This window comes from Panthera tigris, chromosome E2, assembly GCF_018350195.1.
Source record: "Panthera tigris isolate Pti1 chromosome E2, P.tigris_Pti1_mat1.1, whole genome shotgun sequence".
NCBI lineage: Eukaryota > Metazoa > Chordata > Mammalia > Carnivora > Felidae > Panthera > Panthera tigris.
In genome coordinates, this window is record NC_056674.1 from 31,035,918 (window position 1) to 31,058,865 (window position 22,948).

At 39.5% G+C, this 22,948-nt stretch overlaps 1 protein-coding gene across 12 annotated transcripts in view; it reads right to left on the minus strand.

Annotated features, from left to right (window-relative positions):
- Positions 1–22,948, minus strand: part of RPGRIP1L (RPGRIP1 like) — a 122,699-nt gene that overhangs the window by 26,934 nt on the left and 72,817 nt on the right. For 2 of the 12 annotated variants that reach the window (XM_042968299.1, XM_042968298.1), the window contains 5 exons: positions 20,128–20,311; positions 13,025–13,109; positions 9,911–10,016; positions 5,096–5,241; positions 879–1,542 (listed from right to left, as the gene is read on the minus strand). In XM_042968299.1, the coding sequence (XP_042824233.1) occupies positions 1,224–1,542; positions 5,096–5,241; positions 9,911–10,016; positions 13,025–13,109; positions 20,128–20,311 (840 nt within the window). In that variant the 3' untranslated portion in view covers positions 879–1,223. Of the gene's footprint in view, positions 1–98; positions 112–848; positions 1,547–5,065; positions 5,242–7,254; positions 7,389–9,910; positions 10,017–13,024; positions 13,110–20,127; positions 20,312–22,948 lie in introns of those variants that run through there. The other 10 variants (XM_042968302.1, XM_042968300.1, XM_042968301.1 and 7 more) reach the window with 10 other exon arrangements.

The following is a 22,948-nucleotide window of genomic DNA, read 5'->3' on the forward strand; positions in this document are numbered from 1 at the left end:
CTCTAGTGTGGGCTTCTGAGCTGAGGTTTATTTCCTCCACTCACATGTAAGGTGAAGTCCATAGAACTTTCTTTCTCCTAGTTATGTAGTAGGAACGGGTAATTTCTTGTCCTATTAGGATGCAGAACAATAACACATCTTTTTAACTTTTTGATAGGATTGTGTTTTAATTATCCTTTTACTACTTTCTAATTTTACTGCATTATGCTTAGAGAAACAGTCTACAAGATTTCAATTCTTTGGAAATTGAGACTTCCTTTGTGGCTGAGTACATGGTTGATTTTTTTTTTAATTTTCCATTTGCATTCTATATTTGCTTGAGGTTGGTAAACATATTAAACACATCCTCTAGACTTAAAAAAAAAACAAACACCTTTTTTGATTTATCACTCTCTGAGAATTAAAATCTAGTAAAACTCATGTGGCCGCAATATTTTGTCCGCAGTTTCGTCAGGTTGTTGCTTCATATTTTGAAGCTGTACTGTTAGGTGTGTAACTGTTCAAGTTCATTATGTCTTTGACCTGTTTTCCTTTTACCGGTATAAATAGTCCTTGTCTCTCGTTTTCCACCTTGAATTCTGTTTTGTGTTACCTGGCCTCGATGTTTACATAAGACATCTATCTCTTGTTTTATAGGTTGTCTTTGCTCTCTTGGTTAGAAAAGCCTCCCTAATCTTGGGTTGTGTATAGTCTCTTCAGTTTTTTCCTTAAATTTATCTAATTTCCCCTATTGTTAATGATGGCACGTGTAACTAGGACAAAACACATTTATGCCACATAAAGCTTGATTTAATGACACATTTCCTTAAAAAAAAAACAAAAAACTTCCTTATGCTTCAGCTCCTTACCAGTGATTCCTGAGAGCTTTTTGAGTTCCAGCCTCTGTTACTTCGCTACAAAAGCAAAGACACAAAAATTAGCTTGCTGTTTGCTCAGTTTCATAATGGTTGATTAAAAGTGCCCCCACCCCCCCCATCACAGTAAATTAAGAGAAGTCGTCACACAAGGGCAGGTTTTGGGAATGCCATTGGAGCTGTCACAGATGCTGGTATCTAAAGAAGTAGCACCAAGAGAAGAGAAAGGAAAAAAAATGTGACTTGACTAACTAAAAATGAGTAGAGGGAGACAGGTGGGAGGAAATGTTGAGTTGAATGAATATGTGTAAACAGAACAGATGACAGAAATAGAAAGATCAAGAGGGTGAATTTGATTTATAAAGGAAACTAATGGTGCTCAGTAAAGAGAGGGGTGATGCTGTTACAGGGATGAAGAAGGTGAATCTCAACAGAGTGAGGAGGGGCAAAAGGCAGAAGACAATGCCATCCACCACAGAAAAGAGGCCATATTCTAAGTCTGAGAGAACCAGATTTTACTTCAGAACAACTGGAGGAAAAACACAGTTTAAAGACATGAGTCAATGTTACATGGAAAACGAAAGGGTAAGAACAAAAGGTGTCACAATACCAGAGCATGGGCCCAATTTTCCAGGTTAGACTGTGAAGTGCAGTCCGCTGGTGGCTCTTCGAAATGGACGTGAAAAATCTATCTTGCAGGATAAAAGAGATTAGGATGAGGAGATGTTTTCTAATTCTGTATTTTCAGTTTTTAAAACACTTGTTTCTACATCTTTGATATTTTGGAGCTTTCCGGTTGACCTGGAGGTTGTTTTTGTTCTGAACAAAGGGGATGTAGAGATGTTTGCTCCCATTCAGGGATCTAATTAGGCATGTTGTCCAATCTATAATAAGTCACGGGTTCAGTTTTTCTTTGTCAAGGTAGTCAGAGGCCTTCAGGCATGAGTGACTTATTGAAATGTACTCTCATAGTTAGGGATGAATTATTATCCTGATATTGTCAATCACTCAATAATTTTATATCCCCAGAGCTCTCCCTTGGTTGTTTTGTACCACACAAAGACGACACTTTATTCTCATATTTGTTCACAGACATGATAACACGTTTTTGTATCCAGTGAAGAAGGAAATCCTTCTAAATGCAGCAAGAGTGGCAGTCTGACTAAAAAAAGTTATTTTCCATACCCACAAAAATGTTAATCAGATTCTTGTCAGAACATGTGTAAGAAGTGGTTTTCATTGTCACAGCTCTTGATGTCAGATTTCTAAAATAATTTATGTTTTGTTGCAGGGAACATGGGTGTGAGCAGAAACCCCCAAGTCACGTGACCACTTCTGAGCCTACTCTTCTTCCCAACACATAGAAATGATCTGTGTTTCGTGGTACCGAGTGAACGGCGGGAACGGCGGAATTTCAACATGGCTGTTCTTTATTTGATTAAATATATTCTCTATTTATTCTTAAAAAAAACTAATTTAAGTTAAATGGCAATAAACCATGATAATTTGGAAAACATGTTGAAATTGAGAGTGAAGAGAAATGTTCTGTATGTCAACCACACTGTAAACCATAAAACTTATTTTTGTCAACTGCTTCTCATGACAGTGGCTGGGAATTTGACATTTCTACTACAGTAGGCAGAAAACCATGTAAAAGACACTCTCCCACATACCACATCACATCTCTATTTATATTTCCAAACTAAAAGCATTACAGCCCCGGAAAGTGCTGAGTGGACTGTGTACGTTTACACCAAGGGCTGGAAGTTCACAGAAGCGTGGCCTTAAACTGGTGTATTTGTGTGGCAAGGCCCGTGTCGGCACCCCTGCCCGCACCCTGTCCCCCAAGCCATACTGAATGGAACAGGCCTGGCTCGCCAAGAGAAAACCGTTGCTCCATAATCCAAAAGGCGATGAACTTTTTTCAGTGGACTCTGGTCAGTGCGAGACAGGATAAAAAACTCTTCTCGAACTGATTCCGAAACCCACTTGAAGCACCCCCATGATGGCATTCAGTACGACTTACCCACTTGAAAATGTGTCAGCAGCTATTCAATTACTTAAGAAAAGGAGACTTGTAAAAATTTACGTGGTTGCAAGGTGAAATTTTTTAAGGCTAGAAAAGAGACCTTTGATAATCTATACAAGCAAACGTGAATGTGACAGAAACACGGCTGGTTCTCTAATCGTGTCTGAGGTATACATTCCCCCCGACTGACGAGGTCTCAGAAGATTCCTGATAAAAACTCCCCCTTTCCACTTAAAGATCATAAGAAGTCAGCGCGGTCCGGTTCTTTTCCCCGCAGAAAGGGTATTTAGTTTGGGATGTAACGTTTTAAAACAATAATACAAACCTCCTGGGAGAATACCACAATAAATGTCTCAAAAACCACTCAGTTAATCCCAGGGTATAATCCGGCTGTTTTAAATTACTGCAGGGAATATTATGGGCCTTAATGACACCGTAACTGCATGAAGCCAAAGAAAGCTAGAAAGAGAGGCCAAAAAGATGAGCTCAGAGCCAGCTGAAGTGACAACAAACATGTGGCTGTTTACTAGGATTGGAGAGGTTTAGTCTGCAGATGTTTGCGGTCTCTAGAAGGTTCCAGAGGAATGAGTTATTATGAAGATTTGCAGAGTCTGATGAGAGCAAGATTCTTCTTGGAGATGGCGGGCCCCAGACAGGGAGGCCCAATGGTAGAGACAGAATTTATAGATTTCTGCGGTCAGATCGTACTCTACTGGTCCCACAATGTACATCAACAAATTAATATTGTACGGATGTCATTTCAAAGCCTCCTAAAGACGAGAGTCATTATTGAAGCCATTAGAGCACAGATGGTTCAAACTATATGCAGATATTCATACTTGCATTTTTGCATTATAGCTGCTTTTTTTTTTTCTGTTGAACTGTAATGAATTGTCTCATAATCTATTCCATCTTCTTGCCATTAGCAGGCTTTGAATGTTCACAAATAGGAGCAAAGAACTCATTTTCCAGAGCTTTAATCACACAAAGAGGGAATGCCTAATTCTCTAAATGAAATGGTCTGTGATCACTGAAGCAGAGATTTAATATATCACGGCAAATTAGGTAGATTTTAATAAATTACTTATCTCCCTGAATACTTTACATATGCTTAAGAAGGAACATAGCCTGTTTGCAAACAGTGAAAACCCACAGCCTATAAAAATCCTTTGAAGAAAATGACAAATAAAAAAGTAAATTAAAAAATGAAATGCATTATATCCTAGACCTCTAGAGACAATTCCTTTGCAGCATTGATTCACGGCTCCATTAAAAATATCAATTAAATCCTTCAGTGAGATTGGGTAAAAGCTAGAAAATTAACTTTCGGAGCGGCTTTTCGAGGATCTGGTTATCCAGATCCACCCCACCTTTGTACAAGGCTTGATGTAAATTTTAAAAAATGATAAAAAAAAGATATTCCTTTCAGGTCTAACTAAGCATATCAGAATGTGAACCATACTTTTAATAATTTTTTTCCTATGTCATAAGCTAAGTTTTCAAAGTATAAATTTCACGTCCCTGGATCCCGTATCACCATCGCAAATACATAAAAACCATACAAACGGGAAGAGCTGTGATTTTTAAGAAAGAAAACCAAAAACTTGAAGTAATTTCAGAAGTTGGTGCCGAGTCTCCTTCTTTATATTTAATTGATAGAAACTGCATGCATCAAAGAAAATGCATACTGAGCTTTAATGTGCATAAAATGGATATTAGCATTTTAAAGAGGAAGATTAACACATTAATCCAAGTAATTTTCATATATTGCTTCTAATAAAATCTTCACAGTATAAAACTCTTAATGAGGCTAATCGTAGGCATTCCATTTAGTGGGACGATTAGGGATAACACTTTTATGTTTAGGTTATGTTTAGGTTTTCTCAGATTTATCCTTTTTGCTTATTACAAATAAAAATGGGAATTGCATGTCAGTTCTTCATAAGAAAGTGTTGAAAATGCAAATGGGCTTTCTCATGCTATCATGTAGGTATGAATTATTGAGGAGGCACTGCCCATGGTGGAGAACTGAAGTCCCGAGGGGTGGCAGTCGTGGGAAGGAGGGAGTAGCAAAATAAACAAATGAAAAAGTATACAAAACTTGAACACTGCCGACCCGGACCTCCCCCTCCCCGCGTCCCATGAATTATAGATTATATACACCAGAGTGATTACAAAGATCTCATCTCAGGGCTTTCATGTGAGTGTTTACTCGGGAGGAGGAGATGCCTCTGGAGCGGCTTCTTTCAGCCTCCAGGTCCTCTCTGTGCTGCTCGTAGACAGACCGTAGGGCCTGGAGTGCTTCGACTGTGACCCTGAGCTTGCCAATGCCTCCACCGTCTGCCCGTGCATCCAGAACTAGGGAGAAAAATAGCAGAAGAGTATGAATATCACTCACCCGATTTTTTTCTTCAGATAGGCCACATGAGACAGGAGTTGAAAAGACGAAAACAGGGGCGCTGGGGCGGCTCAGTCGGTTAAGCGGCCGCCTCTCGATTTCGGCTCAGGTCATGGTCTCAAGGTTCGCGGGATCGAGCCCTGATAGGCTCTGCACTGACAGCGCGGGGCCTGCTTGGGACTCTCTCTCTCTCTCTCTCTCTCTCTCTCCTCTCTCTGCCCTTCCCCCACTCATGCGGCGCACACCCTCTCCCTCTCTCTCAAAATAAACAAACTTAAAAAAAAAAAAAGAAAAGGCGAAAACAGCTTTATAAGAGTCCAAAGTTCACTGGCATCTCAGAAATCTAAAACTTAAAGCCTGTCATGTGTGTCTGAAGAGACACATTTCAGGTCTATCACATGTGTACATACATGTTGTTTGTGGACTTAAGACTCATGATCTATCCTGAAGTTTACCTAGTGGAAAGGCTGGAAGAAAACGATTCGCACATAGGATCGGAATTTCTAAGCTAGAATAAAGAAAGCCTAAAAGGGATAACATACGACAATTCCAAATCCTTGTTTTGAGGAAACCTTTAAACACAACTTGGTATACAAAGCCTCAGGTTGACCTGAGCAGACCGGGAGGTCACAGGGCCCAAGCAGTCCCCAGCTCGGTCCCCTGAGTTTACACCTCTCCGTTGGGACTCCTCGCTGCTTTGTCTGGCACAGAACCCAGCGTTAGAATCCTGACCTGGCCAGTGTTTAAGGGTTTGCCTCTCTTTCAAAACATGGCCCCAGTAGCTGCGTCAGATGAGTATGGCCATACGGGGACTCTCAGAATGAGAGGATGGGTCGCGAGACAAAACTGACTGCAGAAAGGAGTAAGAACATACAGCAGAGATAATTTTCCTCATTTTTGTCAGACTCTCTTGGTTCTGGTTGTCTGTAAGAGGGTTTAGGGTAACATTTTAATCTTCTCATCCTTTTTTTCTTTTTTTCTGTGCTACACGAAGTTGTGACAAACTGTCACGTGATATGTGTGGTTTATGAGGATTTCCCAGGATAGGTTTCCGATTCGGTTAATTATTTGGCTTGATCTGGACTTCTGATCTTGATCTTCTAGAACATTCTCAGGACAGGCGGCCTGACGTGTGAACCGCAGATGAACTCTGGTGTAACAGAGTGTTTGGCACTTAAGAGGTGCTCAAATAAGTGTTCATTTAATGCGTGAATAAAGGAGTAAACAAGCCATGGACAGCTTCCCAGACATGGCTCCGCTAACGTGACCAAGGAGACCAGAGCTCGGCCTCCGTTCTCCATTTACCGTGAACAACCCAGGCCATCCTCGGTATGGTTTTTAAAAGTCTGATTCATAAAGCACAATTCCTTCAGCATGTTCTAAATACGTTCTGTAAGGATACAGAGGGTAGAAAGTAAGCACCGATGGGACTCATGCCTCTGAGGTGAAAATCCAGGAGAGTACATTTTGTCAGGAATCCTCTCCGCCTCCCTGAATCCTGCTAGGAAATAAGTGACTGGTACCGCTTGGAGTTATCTGCAGTGGCTCCATCACTGGATTGTGACACCGAATTAAAGAGAAGCCTTGCAAAAGACACCATAATGATGACTCAGAATAACATGCCTTGGCCGAAATAAGGCTTGACAGCAGGAAGCTTCCATAAACAACACTAAAAACATCCAATGGCCACATTGTTGTCACACACTCACCCCTAACACTACCAAAATGAGTAATTCCTTGTGAAGCGCAATTAATTATTTTAAAATTTCTGTTGATTGAAAGGAGGGCAGAGGGGGGAGGGGAAGGGAGGGATTGTAGGGAAAAGCTTCCAGCTTCAAGAAAAAGTCAGCTTGGGTTGCAAAGGATTCAACCAGCGTGTGACTCAACGTCCCTGCAGCCAACTAAAAAGAAGGTTTTAATAAAGAATTTGGATTTCAGCAATTGTACAAATTGAGCAATCCTTCCACCCATACCATCGATATTTTGCTCGATGATGTCTCTCCCTTCCTGAAACATGTCAGCGAGGTCAATGTCAACTATGCCAATGTCCTCACACTCCAGGTCCTGCTCATCCTCTGGAGGGTCGCTGACCACAGTGAAGCGAATGCTGAGAAGGGACAAAACGGAGAATCACCACACAGTGTGAAAAAAATCACCATGAAACACAACTCCCAAATGGGGCTTTATCACTAAGTATGAAATCTCAAAGTTTCCAATTATTCCAATAAAAAGCAAATTACATGAGGTTAGATAAGTTATTGCGTGAACTATTACAATTATTATAGCACACCCAGCCTTCAAATGAACACGAGTCCACTTTTCCAAGTGCTGATTAACACTTAACTCTAGAATCTGAGAAAATTACTAGGTAAAGAGAAGAACCAGATGTTCGCTCTAATACGCACTATCTGAGCATATTTTGACACTTTTACTTTTTTTTTTAATGTTTACTTTTGAGAGAGAGAGAGACAGACAGACAGACAGAGCATGAGCAGGGAAGGGGCAGAGAGAGAGAGGGAGACACTGAGTCCAAAGCAGGCTCCAGGCTCTGAGCTGTCAGCACAGATCCTGACTCGGGGCTTGAACCCGCGAACCGTGAGATCACGACCTGAGCCGAAGTCGGATGCTTAACTGACTGCGCCACCCAGGTGCCCTGACACATCTATTTTTAAGTTAGAAAGATCAAGTGGAGAAGGACCAGGGAGATCAGGGCCCCGTTTTCAAAAGAAATGCAACATTTTCTATAGAAACGTACACCTTCAGAGTGACTACTAAGCAGTCTCTCCAACCATATGTGTCTGCGAAACGCAGACACGGCGCTCGCCGGGTAACATCCTGAGTCACGTCAGGTAAATGTGGTAGTTCTGCCCAAGAGCTACATGAAGTGTTTGTGTTACTTCAGCAATGTTTTAGTTCACAATCATAGCATCCAAGTTTTATTTTACTTTTAGACACATAATTGTAAGGTTCTGATGGAACTGATTTGAATTAGTGGCTTGTGCTGAGGCCAAACACACTTGGATTGACCAAATGACAGGAATTTACAGTTAAGTACTCTTTGGATATGTCTTGGCAGCATAACTTAAACCATGGATGCTCGTAAACTACCATTTTAACCATTTTCAGAACGTATCCATCCCAAATCAGATACAAGACAAGAAACTTGTTTCTTAGGTAACATTTTTAGATGAAATTCTAAGTCTCCGAGAAATCATGCCTTGAAACATATGCACAAAGAAAATCTTTTCCAAACGCTTATAGGTAAACATGATAGTATTTAACTAACTTGCTGAAAATAAGTATTCAACGTTTAATTCCTTTATGGAGTCCCTGTTATCAGTCAGCAATACATTTTGATTACGAATCCCTTCGGTTGAAATCAAAGGCAATGCCTATTCACACAATAATTGTCAAGAGTGCAGATGCTGGTCTGTTAAGTGGATACACTGAATGCTTTACATGATGCATAAAATAGAGGGATTAGGATGGAGTGGTTAAGGGCACCCATTTTGAGTTCCAGTTTCTGCTTTCCTACTATTAACTTTGTGACCTCGGACACATTGCTTAACCTCTCTGATCTTGTATCTGTAGAATGGGAAGAGTTATGCCTATCTCAGGGCTCTTGAGGGCACTCAAATGAGATGATACATGTAAACAGTGCCTGGAACATGGTAAACACAGTGTTTCCACTTTTATGACTATCAGTATTAATCTACGTAGGACTGCTTAAGCTTCTACATTTCTAATGGAAGAGAAGAAGAAGACCTGGGGAATGCTCGTTTCTGTTGAAAACTGAAATTGCCAAATCATATGATGACTGTATCAGTCAAACAAGTTGATGCACACTGTACATCCACAAGGCTTACAGAAAAATAGAGGTTGTACAGATCGCACTAATATTGTTAAGTGTTATCCTCCTGTACTGTCTCATATTTAAGGATCATATCTCTATCGCTTTACAAATGCAGACCTTTATCTCCACTGAATATATGAGAATTCTGAGACAAAAAGGAAGAAAAACGAACCCTTCTAGATGCCAGAGAAATGGCTAGAAACCCACATTCAGTATTTCTTGTTTTGAATTCTACAGAGAGCCAAGTGAGATGTCAAATAGGCAATTAAGAAACTGCGAAGTCAAGCTTTAAAAAGGAAAGAAGGTGCACTAAGATAATGTAAAAGCCACAGTCTGGCTTAGTTTAAACTGTACAGAAGACATCTTACGTCTCAGCTTTAAGCCAAAACAGAGTGGACACCTTGTTTCGCGTCCCGAAGAGGACCCAGTCTGAGGACCGGGACAGACACAGGGGGGTGATGCCAAGTACCCATGTGGAGGTGAGACGGGAAGTGACACATGGGCTGCTTCTGCCTCTTCTTCCTCCCTCTCCTCCTGCAAAACTCTCCCTTTCCCAGCGAAATCTGCCTTGCTAACCCCTCTGCCGGGTCCTAGACACAGACCTCTATGTCTTCCTGTGTGCCTGGAGCTCCCTCTGCCTGGAAGGAATGGTGTTCCTGAGGCTGTTCATGACCTGACTGGGTTCTCTCATCCCTCACTATCCAGCTTTTTGTCACCTCCTTAGATCTGCCTTCACCGTTCTATTCTAACTTGTTTACCTTTCTCTTTGTACTTACTGTAATATGTAATTGGTTTACTTGTTGGTGTCTGCCTTCCTCAGTGGGATGTAAACTCTGTTTAAGTTCAGGGACTTCACCTTGTCCAGCATTTAGCTCCTGACACCTATATAGGGGATTATAAACGGTTTTTGAATTACTACATGAATTGCAAAATGGACGATCCTATTGAAGGCTGGCTCATCTGAAGAAGGCTTACTGGAGAAGGCGGGCCCTGGGCTGGACATCAAGATTTAGACCTCAAATGTCACTTGCTGTTATTGAGGAAATCAGAAAGCACTAAAGCTCCTTAAATCGTGTAATATTTTTGATTCTTTCCTCATTCTGAAATAATTCCTTTTTGTATAAAACAGGATAGAGGGGCTGAAGGGTTACCTGTGAGGGTTACATATTAGAATTCTGATGTCATGTTGGAGCTGCTCAACAGAACAGCTGAAATGAAGAAATGAAACCAAAAAAGAACTTGAAGTCAGTGTCAAAGCTATGACTTCAAATAAATACTTTCTCTCTCTCTCTTTTTTAAATGTATATTTATTTTTGAGAGAGAGAGGGAGAAAGACAGAGCGTGAGTGGGGCAGGGTCAGAGAGAGAGAATCCTAAGCAGGCTTCAAGCTGTCAGCACAGAGCCCAACGTGGGGCTTGAACTCTGAACTGCGAGATCATGACCTGAGTGGAAGTCGGATGCTGAACCGACTGAGCCACCCGGCGCCCCTCACATAAATAATTTTTAAAGTCCCACTTTAATGTGTTACCTCCATATTATTTATTTATTTTTATTTGAGAGAGAGAGAGAGAGAGAAAGAAAGAGACAGAGCATATGCATGTGGGTGGGGGGCGGAGGGGCAGAGGGAGAGAGTGAGAGAATATCAAGCAGGATCCACGTGTGGAGCCTGATGCAGGGCTCAATCCCACAACCCTGGATCTTGACCTGAGCTGAAATCATGAGTATGACACTCAATGGACTGAGTCACCCAGGTGTTCCATTTTAAAATGACGGAATATATGCAAATATGTATGCAAATATATGCATATATATTGTATATGCAAATATAGCATGGGGCAAGATGCAAAGGTGCTGTATGTAATTCATCATCAATGTACATAATTTTATGTGTGTCAGGAAACCCTGGCCAAACTTCTCTGACTGTGGCTTTGTAAACTATCTCCAAAACCCAAGAGGGTTGCTGCTTGAGAAAATGAATTCTTATAAACTAGCAGATACTTTAAATAATGTGGGGTAATGTGACCTGTATTTATAAAAGGTGGGAACATTCACTGGAATGACAATGGTCTTTTGGCTGTGGAAACATGTAAACACAAACTCCTCCTTTTTCCTGAAGAAAAGGATACCGTCAGGGAGAAAAGTGGGCCCGGCCATTCTCTCCCATCATGGCCCCATTCCTGCCACGGAGGTTAGTGGTACACACTTCAGAGCTGCGGGCATTTGCTGTGCCCCCGTCAGCCCGCCATCACTCTGCACCCACAGTGCCTCTCTCGGTTTTTCTCAAAATGACACGAACGTTTGTGTCTCTAGGGGTCATTTAGAGAATCTGGAGAAACAAGGATGGGTCATTGGGAGTCATGACATTTATTGTGGACTTTAAAAAATTTTTAATACTATTTTGGTTACAAGAAGGTCTTCTGAGGAAAGGCAGGTCTACATTTAAAGCAGAATCTGTCTTTTAAAAAATACACACTTTTGAGGAAACACAATCGCTCTCCCCGGCTGAGGGGTGCTACTAACAGGTTCTCACATTCCAGAAACAAAGTGAACACAGAGGTAGACAAGTGAGACGGAAAAGATCGGGAAGTCCAGCCCAGGGCTTGTCTGCGGGAACAGAGCTCAGTCCTGGTCAGTGATGACCCAGCTTGTTGACTGCAGAGAAGCAGATGTCATGGTCAGTGCTGTGTAACCACTTGGGACCTGGGATAACCCTGGGAGACTGATGGTATGTGAGGGGCTTTGCGAGGGGGCTCTGCAAGAAGCTCAAGCAGACAAAGTAAATAGGTAAAGAATGATTATCAACCGCGCTGGGAAAAAACGGAGCTCCAGGCTAATTAACAGGGTTGTTTTTTTGTTTTGTTTTGTTTTTTTTTTTTAGCACCGCTTCAGAACTGAGATCCAAAGAATTGACATGTGTGTTTCAAGGAGTTAATGAAAAAGCTGCGATCGCATCCTAAGAACTAAGAATTCCAGTCTGCTTTCGTAGAAGATCAAATGCTAGTTTGGAGGCTCTTTTGAAAAATAGAATGTCTTTAACATTCACTTCATGCCCTCTAGGAAAACAGAGAACTTGAGCCTCTTTCTAAGGTGGGCAGGGGTGAGCTCCGTTTCTGAGGCTGTGTCATCTGTGGACCACAAAGGCAAGGAGAAGAGGACAACAGAGAGATAAAGGGCCCACCCAGACCAAGGGAGGAGAGCCAGCAGAGGGGTTGATGGGCAGCACCTCATGTAACTCCTCAAACTGTACAATGTGGGAGCTCACGCAAAAGCAGGAAGTTAGTGACATCAGGGTGCTTCCTTCTTAAAAGGGTATCACTTCTCTCCCGAACCAGAATTGCAAAGTATTCTGTTCAAATTTGTAAAAACAAACAAACAAACAAACAAATAAATAAATAAAATAAATAAAATAATAAAAATAATAAATAAAATAATAAAGTAAAATAAATAAATAAAAATAATAAATAAAATAATAAATAAAAATAAAAAGACATTACAAAATAACATGAAGTGAATTAAACAATGATAGGAAGGTAAAATTAGTCTGAAAGGCTGATGAGCTATTCCAAATAATAATATTGATATTACTCCCACTTCCACTGAGGACATCGAACACTTATTGCCCACTGTGTTGTCAGGTTCTATTCCGGCCATCTCACTCATATGATCTCATTTAATCCTGACAACAACCCTATATGGTATTATTACCGCCATTTTACAGATGGAGAAGATATGAGGCACAGGATACTTATCCAAGGTCAGACAGCTAGTAGGGAGTGAAATCAGAGAAGTCAGGTTCTCTGATTCCTCGTTGTACATTTTCTTTCGCCACACCGTGCCACGGAGATCTACGTTTACAGAAGCCATGCGATAATTCAGAATGCTAAAGGTACCTTCTATTGGGCATCTCTTGTTTCAGTAGGATAGCTTTTAAGATGTCTCTCTTTGCTTGGTTGTTTTCTTTATCCACGTAGATCACTATACCAAAAAAAAAAAAAAAAATCCACAGGAGGAAGTCACTCAGGAATATGCCACATTAGTACCATTCTGTATTTGTATAAATAGCTGTTTTTCGAGACACAAGTCATGCCACCTCACTTGTATGCCTGGGAAAAGAAAGCGGCTCTGGAAACCAGAGTCAAATCCGAATAGTCATGTGATCTAATGTCATGTCACTGGCAGGTTTATGTGCACACTGTCAGAAAAGATACAAGCAACATCTAAGAGTGCCACATCGCTGTCACTGCCTGTTAATGGCACTGGCAGTCATGACAGTAAAAGCCAGCGGTCTTTATTGCTTTGTATTTGAGGGATTTACTGCATTTTCTTTCACCCAAGAAGCGAGTGATAATGATAATGTATGGCAGAGAGCTTGTCCTTTCTGACAGCCTCGGTAATTTAATCCTTCTCTCCTGCCACAACATGCAATAAAAGAGGCATCTAGCGTATTGGGTTGAGGAAATCCATAGGCTGACGCTTACTGGTGTTTGGGTGGGGGGTATGGGAGAGAAATGTGGAGGAAGGGAGAGAGGCTTTTTAGGGTAGGAAGTTTGTCTTTGGTTTTGAAAGGTGCATGTCGGCCTGCAGGGACGTGGCCAGACTTTACTTGGCTGAAATATGAGGGGAGATAGCTGATCTAAAGTCCCACCAGGAAGAAGGCAGTGAGCACTTGAACCTGTAAATAAGCGTCTGCAGTTTGGGAAAATGGCATCTCAGAGTGTGAACTCTCCAATTTTCAACCTGATTATTTTTTCTCAGCTCGGCAGCCTTTCAGCCATGCCTTAGCTTCTGAAGACATTTCTTTTTCACATGCCATGTTGGAGGTAAAGTCTCCCCTGTGACCAGCTCTCAATTTAGAGACTATCCTGATCAAAAGTACGCAAAGGGTGAAAGATACCATGACAATTCCAAAGCCAGACTCCACTGGGAAAGAACATATTTCATACTGAGAATGTTTCCCTGGACAATTTTAGTCCAATCTCAAAGTATGATGCTATCAGTTCATTTAGTCATTTGGCTCCGTTGACGTGCTGGGCACTGAGGCACACAGGGTGGGAGACACATAAGTGTCTGTGTAGGGGTGGGTTAAGGATTTAAGAGAAGTGAGAACCAAGGTCAAAGAGTGGCTCTTGGTTTACTGCTGTTTGCATAATGCAATATCAGTGAATGTGACTAATTATATAGGTTACGGAGATTTACGGGAATCAAAAAAGACAAAAGGTTCAGAGTATTTTGTGAGTCTAGTGCTTTGCTTGTCAGTGCTAAAAAGGCTTGCTAACGGATAAGTACCACTAATGTTGGGAGACTGCACCCCATTTTGGCCACCAGTACACCAAGCCAAATGGGAACTTTTTTCCCCGAATGGGAATTTTTTGTTTTTGCTGTTAATCACCACCAATTCAAGAGACGGTTGGGCATATTTTTTTGACTTCAGAGTTCTAAAACTTAAAAGCCATAATGGTCTACATAATTTGGGGGGTTTTTTGGTGATAATTTTTTGGATCATTTCCTCCTCCCCCCATTTTATTGAGATAGAATTGACTTTTAACATTGTACTAATCTTGTGTATAACATAATGATATATGTATATATTGAGAAATGATTTCCACAATAAGTTTAATTAATATCCATTACCTCCCCGAGTCACACATTCTTTTTTAACTTCTGATAAGAACATGTAAGATCGACTCTTGTAACTTTCAAATACACGACAGAGTCTTGTTAACTATAGTGGTCTATGTTGTTTGAAGATAAGGGTTATCTCAGTGATTAAGAAAAATGAAAAAGAATGGGTTCAGGCTCCAGCATCTAGCTAGTCTTTCAATTCAACTAGGCCAGTTCTGATCAATCTCAGTAGTTCGAAAAAAAATTTTTTTAATGTAGTACAATACACGTAACATGAAATTGATCATTTTAACCATTGTTGAGCATACGCTCAGTGGCATTAAGTCCATTCACACTACCATCCACCTCCAGAACGTTTTCATCATCCCAAACTGAATCTCTGTGCCAGTTAAATAGTAACTTGCCACCTCCCTCCTCCCCACTCCCTGGTAACCTCTATTCCACTTTCTGTCTCTATGAACGGGCCTGTTTTGGGTGCCTCTTACAAGTAGACCCATGCAATATTTGTCCTTTGGTATCTGGCTTATTTCACTTAGCATAAGTCTTTCTCAAGGTTCATCCGTGGCATTTACCCAAATTTCATTCCTTTTTAAGACTAAATAATGTTGCATTGTGATATATAGATTTTCTTTACCCATTTGTCTGTTGATGGACATTTGAGTTATTTCCACCTTTCCACTATTGGGAATGATTCTGCTATGTATTCATCATAAATATTTGTCAGAGCCCTTGCTATCAATTCTTTTGGGTAGGTATCCAGAAGTTGAACTGCTGTACTACATGGCAATTTCTACATCTTAAAAACAAAACAAAACACCTTTACCATGGAAATTGGTGAAAAAATGGTATAGCAGGGATACCCCTGCTTCTGCTCCATCCAGTTGGCCAGCACACTGTATTTCCTATTCTCTCAATGATAAAAATAGTGACAGCCATTATTTGTTGAGTGATGCTTATGTACTAGGTACTGCACTCAATACCTTTCTTATGTGTTAAGGACCATGCTGCCCCACATTTGACAGATGATTAAATAGACCCAGAGAAGTTAAGTAATTTGCTCAGGCTCACCTAGTTAGAAAGTGGCAGAACCCAGCAAAGTCTGCCTCCAGAGTCTGCCTTCTTAACCTCCACGCTATAACGTCCCCTTCTTCCATAGGAAGTCAAAACTTTTCCTGCCGTTTAAGCTGCAACCATGTCATTAGCACAGACTGCAGTGTGAGAGAGAATTCCGTACCTGTATCACGGGAGGCCATCTCATTCTCCTTGAACTCTCTCGGGAAAGGATATTGCTTAGGTTCAGCTGCTCCAGGGGCCTTCACTCTCTTGGGGTAAACAGCTTTTACAATTCCTTTTCGAAAAAACTCAAGCTCTTTACCAATAAGCTTAGTTCTCTGAAGGTTTACCAAATGCGAAGTCCAGCTCTTCTGCTTGCACGAACAAGGCCTAGAAGATGGGCGTCTTAATCTAGCCCAGAGGTTCTTTGCCTTTTAATGTATGCCAGCATCCCCTGGAGGGCTGGTTAAAATGCACATTAATGAGCTCACCCTGAGTTTCTAATTCAGCAGGTCTGGGTTAGGGCCTGAGAATTTTTCTCTTCCCAGCTGCTGCTGCTGCTGATTGGGATGTCCCACACAGAGAACCACGGCTGCAGCTCAACATCCCTTTGCCAATGAACACTTCTGTGTTGAACACGCGGGACATCGGAACACTGTGGCCACCTCTAGGTCATGGTCCTAAGGACATCCATGTGGTGTTATGGAACCAGATGGTTAAAAAAAAAATCTACAGTTTCAAAACTTCAAACGTGTCTTTTAAAAAGCAATTCTGGGGCGCCTGGGTGGCTCAGTCGGTTAAGCGTCTGACTCTTGATTTTGGCTCAGGTCATGATCTCATGGGTCGTGAGTCTGAGCCCTGAGTTGGGCTCTGTGCCCAAGTGTGGAGCCTGCTTGGGATTCTCTCTCTCCCCCTTTCTCTACTCCTCCGCTGGTGCTCTCTCTCTCTCTCTCACTCAAAATAAAGTAAAAAAATAAAATAAGCAATTGTGGTGATTTGAAAAATATCAGAACTCTCTAAAAATTAAGCTATTTTTGCCTTTAATTCTCATTAGAAATCACATTTGTTTAAGACTTGCTAGATTTTCACATGAACTTATTGAAAGCATATGTCTCAAAAAGGTTCCAAATAGTAGTCTAAATATCTAAGCTGATCTTGAATTGTCTACCATTAAAAACTTATCCCTCACTTATGCAGGTTGGAAAGATCTTTATATTCTTATCAGTGTCATTGGCAGAAGAAAGGCAGATGGCTTAATTACAAAGGGCTGATAACCTTGAATCTCAGAAAACTTTTTGTGTTGGCGTGTTATTCCCCTAATCCTCATCTTTGCCAAATTTCTCTTCCTATTAGTGACAGAATGTAAAGTCCGCATCATTTTCATCTTCTGAATTAAACTTTAAGTGTTCTAAAACATAGGCTGTTCAATGCTCACAGACTAAGGGCCCAGATGTAGAAGTCTCATAAAAACTTTGGACGATTTCATTAATCTTTTTTCTTCCCACTGTCAATTCCCTAGAAGGCTTTATTCAGCCCAGACAACATTCTTCAGACCTACCATCAATCTTATTTTTTCCAAACTATTTTCCTGCTTTGTCAGCATTCTCTGAGCAAAATTTTCAGGCCCAACAAAATACAAATGTTTTCTTCTTGCTACAAATGTTTAGCAAGTGAATTCAACCTTGATTCCCCACCCGCTCCCGCCAGCATTAGGAACCCTAAGAAGATCTATTTTTTGTGTAAGTGAACCTGGTATTAACACCTCTTAATCAAGACCGAATTGGGCTATAATCATGTGGATCACTAGACTAAACCTCTCATTTTATGTACCCAACTTAGGCCTCAGGATACAAATCCCTTTTGAAAAGATTCAAGCCATTATATAGGGTAAAAATCATTGTGAGGTTCAGTCCACCTCTCAACTGGTATGGCGTTCAAACAGAAGACAGCATGTACTAATTGTCCTTTAGATTTTCCATCTGAATTAAACAGTTTGGAAATAAAATTACTTTCATTAACATTTAATATGATTTGGGAGATGTAAGGCTACATTATATTGACCTTTTACTTCAAGTCGCAAGTGAATGGCAAATCATTACAATAATTAGATGAGATAGTTACTTATTAACCAAGGATCCAAGGAGATTCTGCAATGAAGGTGACGCAAATGTAATAATTTAAAAATAAACACTTTCACTAGGTCATAATTGAGTGAAAAATAAAATAAAGCCTTCTACAAGGTTAATTTTCATGACTTCTCAGAATTTGCTGACGACCTAAGATTACAGTTTTTCAGATATAGTAGATTAAAAAAAAAACAGCATTATTTTGCTTGGAAGCACAAAGTACGGTCCTCTCCCCTCCCACCACGAAGGGATTTAAATATCCTTAAAATTTATTTCAATCAACTTTGCAAATACTACATAGTTGAATCTCAATAGGTAGGAAGAGAAGCTGAAGAAAGATACAGTAAACACTTCTACTGAGTTCATTTCTAATAAATTATTGGTTCTCTTGTTGCTTTTGGAGGACTGATTTTTCATTAGAAACATAAGCAGCTCTTAAAATACCAATTAGATAGTAGGTGTATCTTGCAGTAAAAGGAAAAAATATACCTGAACCAATGCCAACCAACCAATGAAAACCCCGCAAAGCCCTAGGTTACTATGTGGGAACGATACAAAATTCAGGACACTTGAGGATGTGTTAACAGGTTGCATCCCCAGAATGATTTGCATTGCTTCTTAAGCAAATAAAAACAATCTGTTCTGCAGCAGGCCAAATTTCTCCATGTACAATGTCTAAAAAGCAATTTTGTTGTCAGTCCAACCAAACATTCTACTGCTGACCTTTAAGAAGAATAACACAAAAGCCAGAAGAGTTTGTCTCTTTTCTTGGGGGTATTTCCATTATAATTAGTTGTCTAAACAGTTCTCTCATTACTAATAATATTTGGTGTGTTTTACTTTTCTGACACTTTGCAGGTAAAATATCTCTAAGGAAGTTTGAGAAAATATTTTTGGAAATGTTTCTGTTATATCAAGTCAACGAAAGGAAGGAGGAATCAGATTCTTGTCCTGACTATATTATTTGCTTCCTAAGTGATTTCTCAACCTCTCTGTCATTATAGAATTATAGAATTTGAGCTGGAAGAGATCTAAGAGGGTGCCTTATTCAATAGATAAGAAAAAAGGATCCCCTGAAATTTAAATAGCTTGCCCAAGTTCATGTAACTAGTAAGAACTGTGGATCCAGGGAAGACTAGAACAGACCTTGGGATGCTCATGGTTACTGTCTCAAGCAATGACCACATTTCTAAAAATAGGTGTGTGCACATGCGTACACACACATAGAAGTAACCACGGCCATCTGTATTTTTACCGCATGACCAGTAGCTGATATACATACGATCAACAGCATTATTACACATGTTGATTAAAATACAATTTATGAAACTGGGGAGTAAAAATATTAGTGTTCAATTAGCATAAGATGGCCTGTTTTTGCTAAAGATAATGCAACACTCCATCTTTATGGTTTGTTTAAATATAGGGCTTTAGAACTTCATAAGCAGTTTTATCATAGGGTCATGTCAGCTTGATATGATATTTTTACTCCTCATTAATTATATACTGATATATACGATTCTCTAAAACATCTTAAAGTCGGCTGATCTAAGAATTTACAGGGTACCAGGCGGGTCTGACTTAGATGGCAACCAGCTGATAGGTAAAGCCCTAAAAGAGACAACCTGCCTGCAGCTTTCAATGCATGTGTGGACTAAAACATGAAAACGTATTCTAAGAATTTAGGTCACTCAATTAAAATCCTGAACATATAGACACTGGGAGACAGGTGTATATATATATATATATATATATATATATATATATATATATATATATATATAGTAAAAACATCTATGTGAGGACATTGATCAGAAAAGTAGAAAAAATTAGGCCACAGAATTGTTTGGATCATGATTAAAAAGATAGTAGTTTTTTTATTCCCCTCGAAACATTATACGTTTTGATTCAATTGTAGACCCACGTGTGACATTTTTCTTTTGATTCTGTGATATAGCGGGAACACCTAGAGAGGTTGTTTTCCTACCATTTTTGTTTTCTCTTAACTTTAGTGTTACTTCAAATTGAATTCTTAATCCTGATGCTACCGACCTGACTTGTATTAATCTATTCTGATGAGACTTCCATGACTTTGTGTGAACATTAGAGAATCATACTTTGTCCTTGTTCCTACAGCTACGTTCACCGTAAGACAAAAACAAAAGTCTGTATTATAAATGAACCATACATACCATTGCTATAGTTATAGTAGACCCACTGCCCACTCTTGGGTTTTGGAAGTGACACAGGTGTCTCTTCAGCAGGAAGACTGTAGAATCTGCATTCAACGAACAGCCGTTGGATAGTGTCATCTTCAGTTACTCGAGAATCATTAAGGCTTAGAGCTATGATCTCAATCCGAATTTTTTCTGATGGCTGTTTCAAGAGCAGAAACAAAAAACAACAAAGAAACATAAAACAAATGAGCAGAAACCCATTTCCTCTTTTTCACTATCAATTTTAAATAAAACATGAAGGCCAATGGGTTTCTTTTTTGGAACACATTGTACACGACTGTGTAGTTACACATGATAGATTATTCACGACAGAGAGAGAGAGAATGAGATTCTAATGCCCCAGGGTTTGAAGTTAACGGTGTCATGGCAATAGTCTCCTGATTTACATTTGAGGCTATAAATACCCCACTAGGAGTCTATCAGGGCCGAAGATTATGAGATCTTCATCTCCGATTGCTTTCAGAATGACAAGTATCACTTGGCCTTGTTTCAAACTATGTAATGAAGTACATGTTTATCACTGCTTTTATTTAATCTATTGTACCTGAGAAAGTTTCAGTTATTTAGAGATCAAAGCCTGTTGAATACTTCATAGCGATTATGCTAGTATACGTTGCTATATGAATCCATATTAACTAGAGCAGAAACTATAGTCCATTTTTTTATATATTCTGCCACAACATATTTCATTCAATAAGTAATGTTTTCAAACGAGAAAAACAAACTGTCTACCTAATTTAACACAGGTTTCCTTGCGATTTATTTTTTTTACCTCATTTTTACAGACTTAATAATTACAAATAACAGTTTTACTGGGTAATTTTCATTTCAATCCTTACTTAATACATTTTGGTGTCACAGACATTATTATACAAGCCATATATATTTCCTTGAGTGATGACTTAAAACAAACAACAGTCTATGACTTAAAAATTAGATCACACCAAGGTAACTCCTCCCTTAGAACTGTAAAATTTTTTACAATTTTAAATTTATACTTCATTCCCTTTTACTAAACCCCTCTTTACTAAATTCAGAAGCACGCTAGAAAATCCTGAAACCAGGACCTGTCTATATGGCCAACTTTTTAGGAACTCATTGTCAAACATAAATCAGTTGTGCAAATTCACCATAGTGACTACTTAGATGTTTCAAAGCATATAATATAATTAATCAAACTGAAAAGCATAACTATCCTATTGTAAAAATATCCCCATAAAGAACAATTTCTATTGCTGTCAAACCCCCTCAATATTTGATGAAGTAATTTTGCCCCATTCTTTCAAAAGACATTTTCTTTTATTATGTATTCTAAGACACTTTAACTAAAAACCCAAATCTGAATATTTCAATAAGGTTATTTTATTATTCAGTAGATTCATGGAAATTTTACTAGGATGACAGAGAAAATTCCACACCATTCTGTCTCCACTAATACAGGTACAAGGCTGCAGCTGGCAATATTACTAGGATTAGCATAGTATGATGAAATATTTAAAGGAAAATTTTTTCTAAAACCTAATAAATCAAATGACTGCCAAATGTCATTAAAGTGATGGTCTTTGACTTGAATATGCTTTTCATATTCAAATTTGAAAAGAAAGAGATGGAAGCCTGGAAAGGTTACTCGGTTTCAACTAATAACCTCGAGCCCTCTCCGTTCACGTGCATAAAAAATGAAGTTGGCTCTATTGTCTAACCTCACTTCAGAAAAGCCCTTCTCTGCTTGCTGAAGACTAACATGGGAAAGAAAATATTTTAAGTGATATTATTTTTTCCTTAAAATGCATCGTGGTTGTCAGAATACCACATGCGCACACACATTTTATAATTCTGGTTCAAATGGAGCACCGTGCATAATTAAGTCTTTTTACATGCCTTGTAATTTGAAAAACTCAGAATTGTTATAACAATAACATCTTATAAAATATTCCTGCCTCGGCACAAAAGAATTAAAGGAAAATAGCCACCGAGAGGCAAAATGGTTACCTCTACGTTGTGCAGAGAAGAATTTAAAGTTGTTTAGCACAGAACCCAATGAAGAGACAAATGAACTTATAAACAGCAGGGGAATCAAATTTATTTAACCGGTTATTTTATTAATAATATATTAAGTGTACAATCCCCATATAAAAACTTGCATTACTGTAAGGACAAATTTAAGTTATCAAATAAGACTATATACAAAAATAGAATTCTAAATGAAAGTAGATTACAGCCAAAGAAACAAGCAAAAACATCAATACCAAACAAACCAAAAGAAAACCCATCATATTCAAATAAATTTAAAAGAGCTTTAAAATTCCTTACATGGCATCATCTCCTTTCTGGTCCAGTTTTTTATTGTTATTCCCCCTTGAGCCTCATTACCTCTATCCCATGTCCCTTAAATTTTCTAATATTATGTATAGAAGTTATTAGTTACCATTTCTTTGTTTTTTTTTTTAAATATGTATTTATTTTTGGGATAGCGCAAGCGGGGGAGGGGCAGAAAGAGGGGGACAGAGGATCTGAAGCGGGCTGTGCGTTGACAGGCTGACAGGAGCGAGCCCGATGTGGGGCTCAAACTTACGAATGGTGAGATTTGAATAACTTGAGCCGAAGTCGGACACTCAACCAACTGAGCCACCCAGGTGCCCCTTTTGTCTTTTTAAAAAATGTTTACTTATTTTGAGAGAGAGAGGAGACAGCAAGTGGGGGAGAGGCAAAGAGGGAGGGAGAGAAAGAGTCCCAAGCAGGCTCCATGCTGTCAGTGCGGAGCCTGATGTGTGGCTCG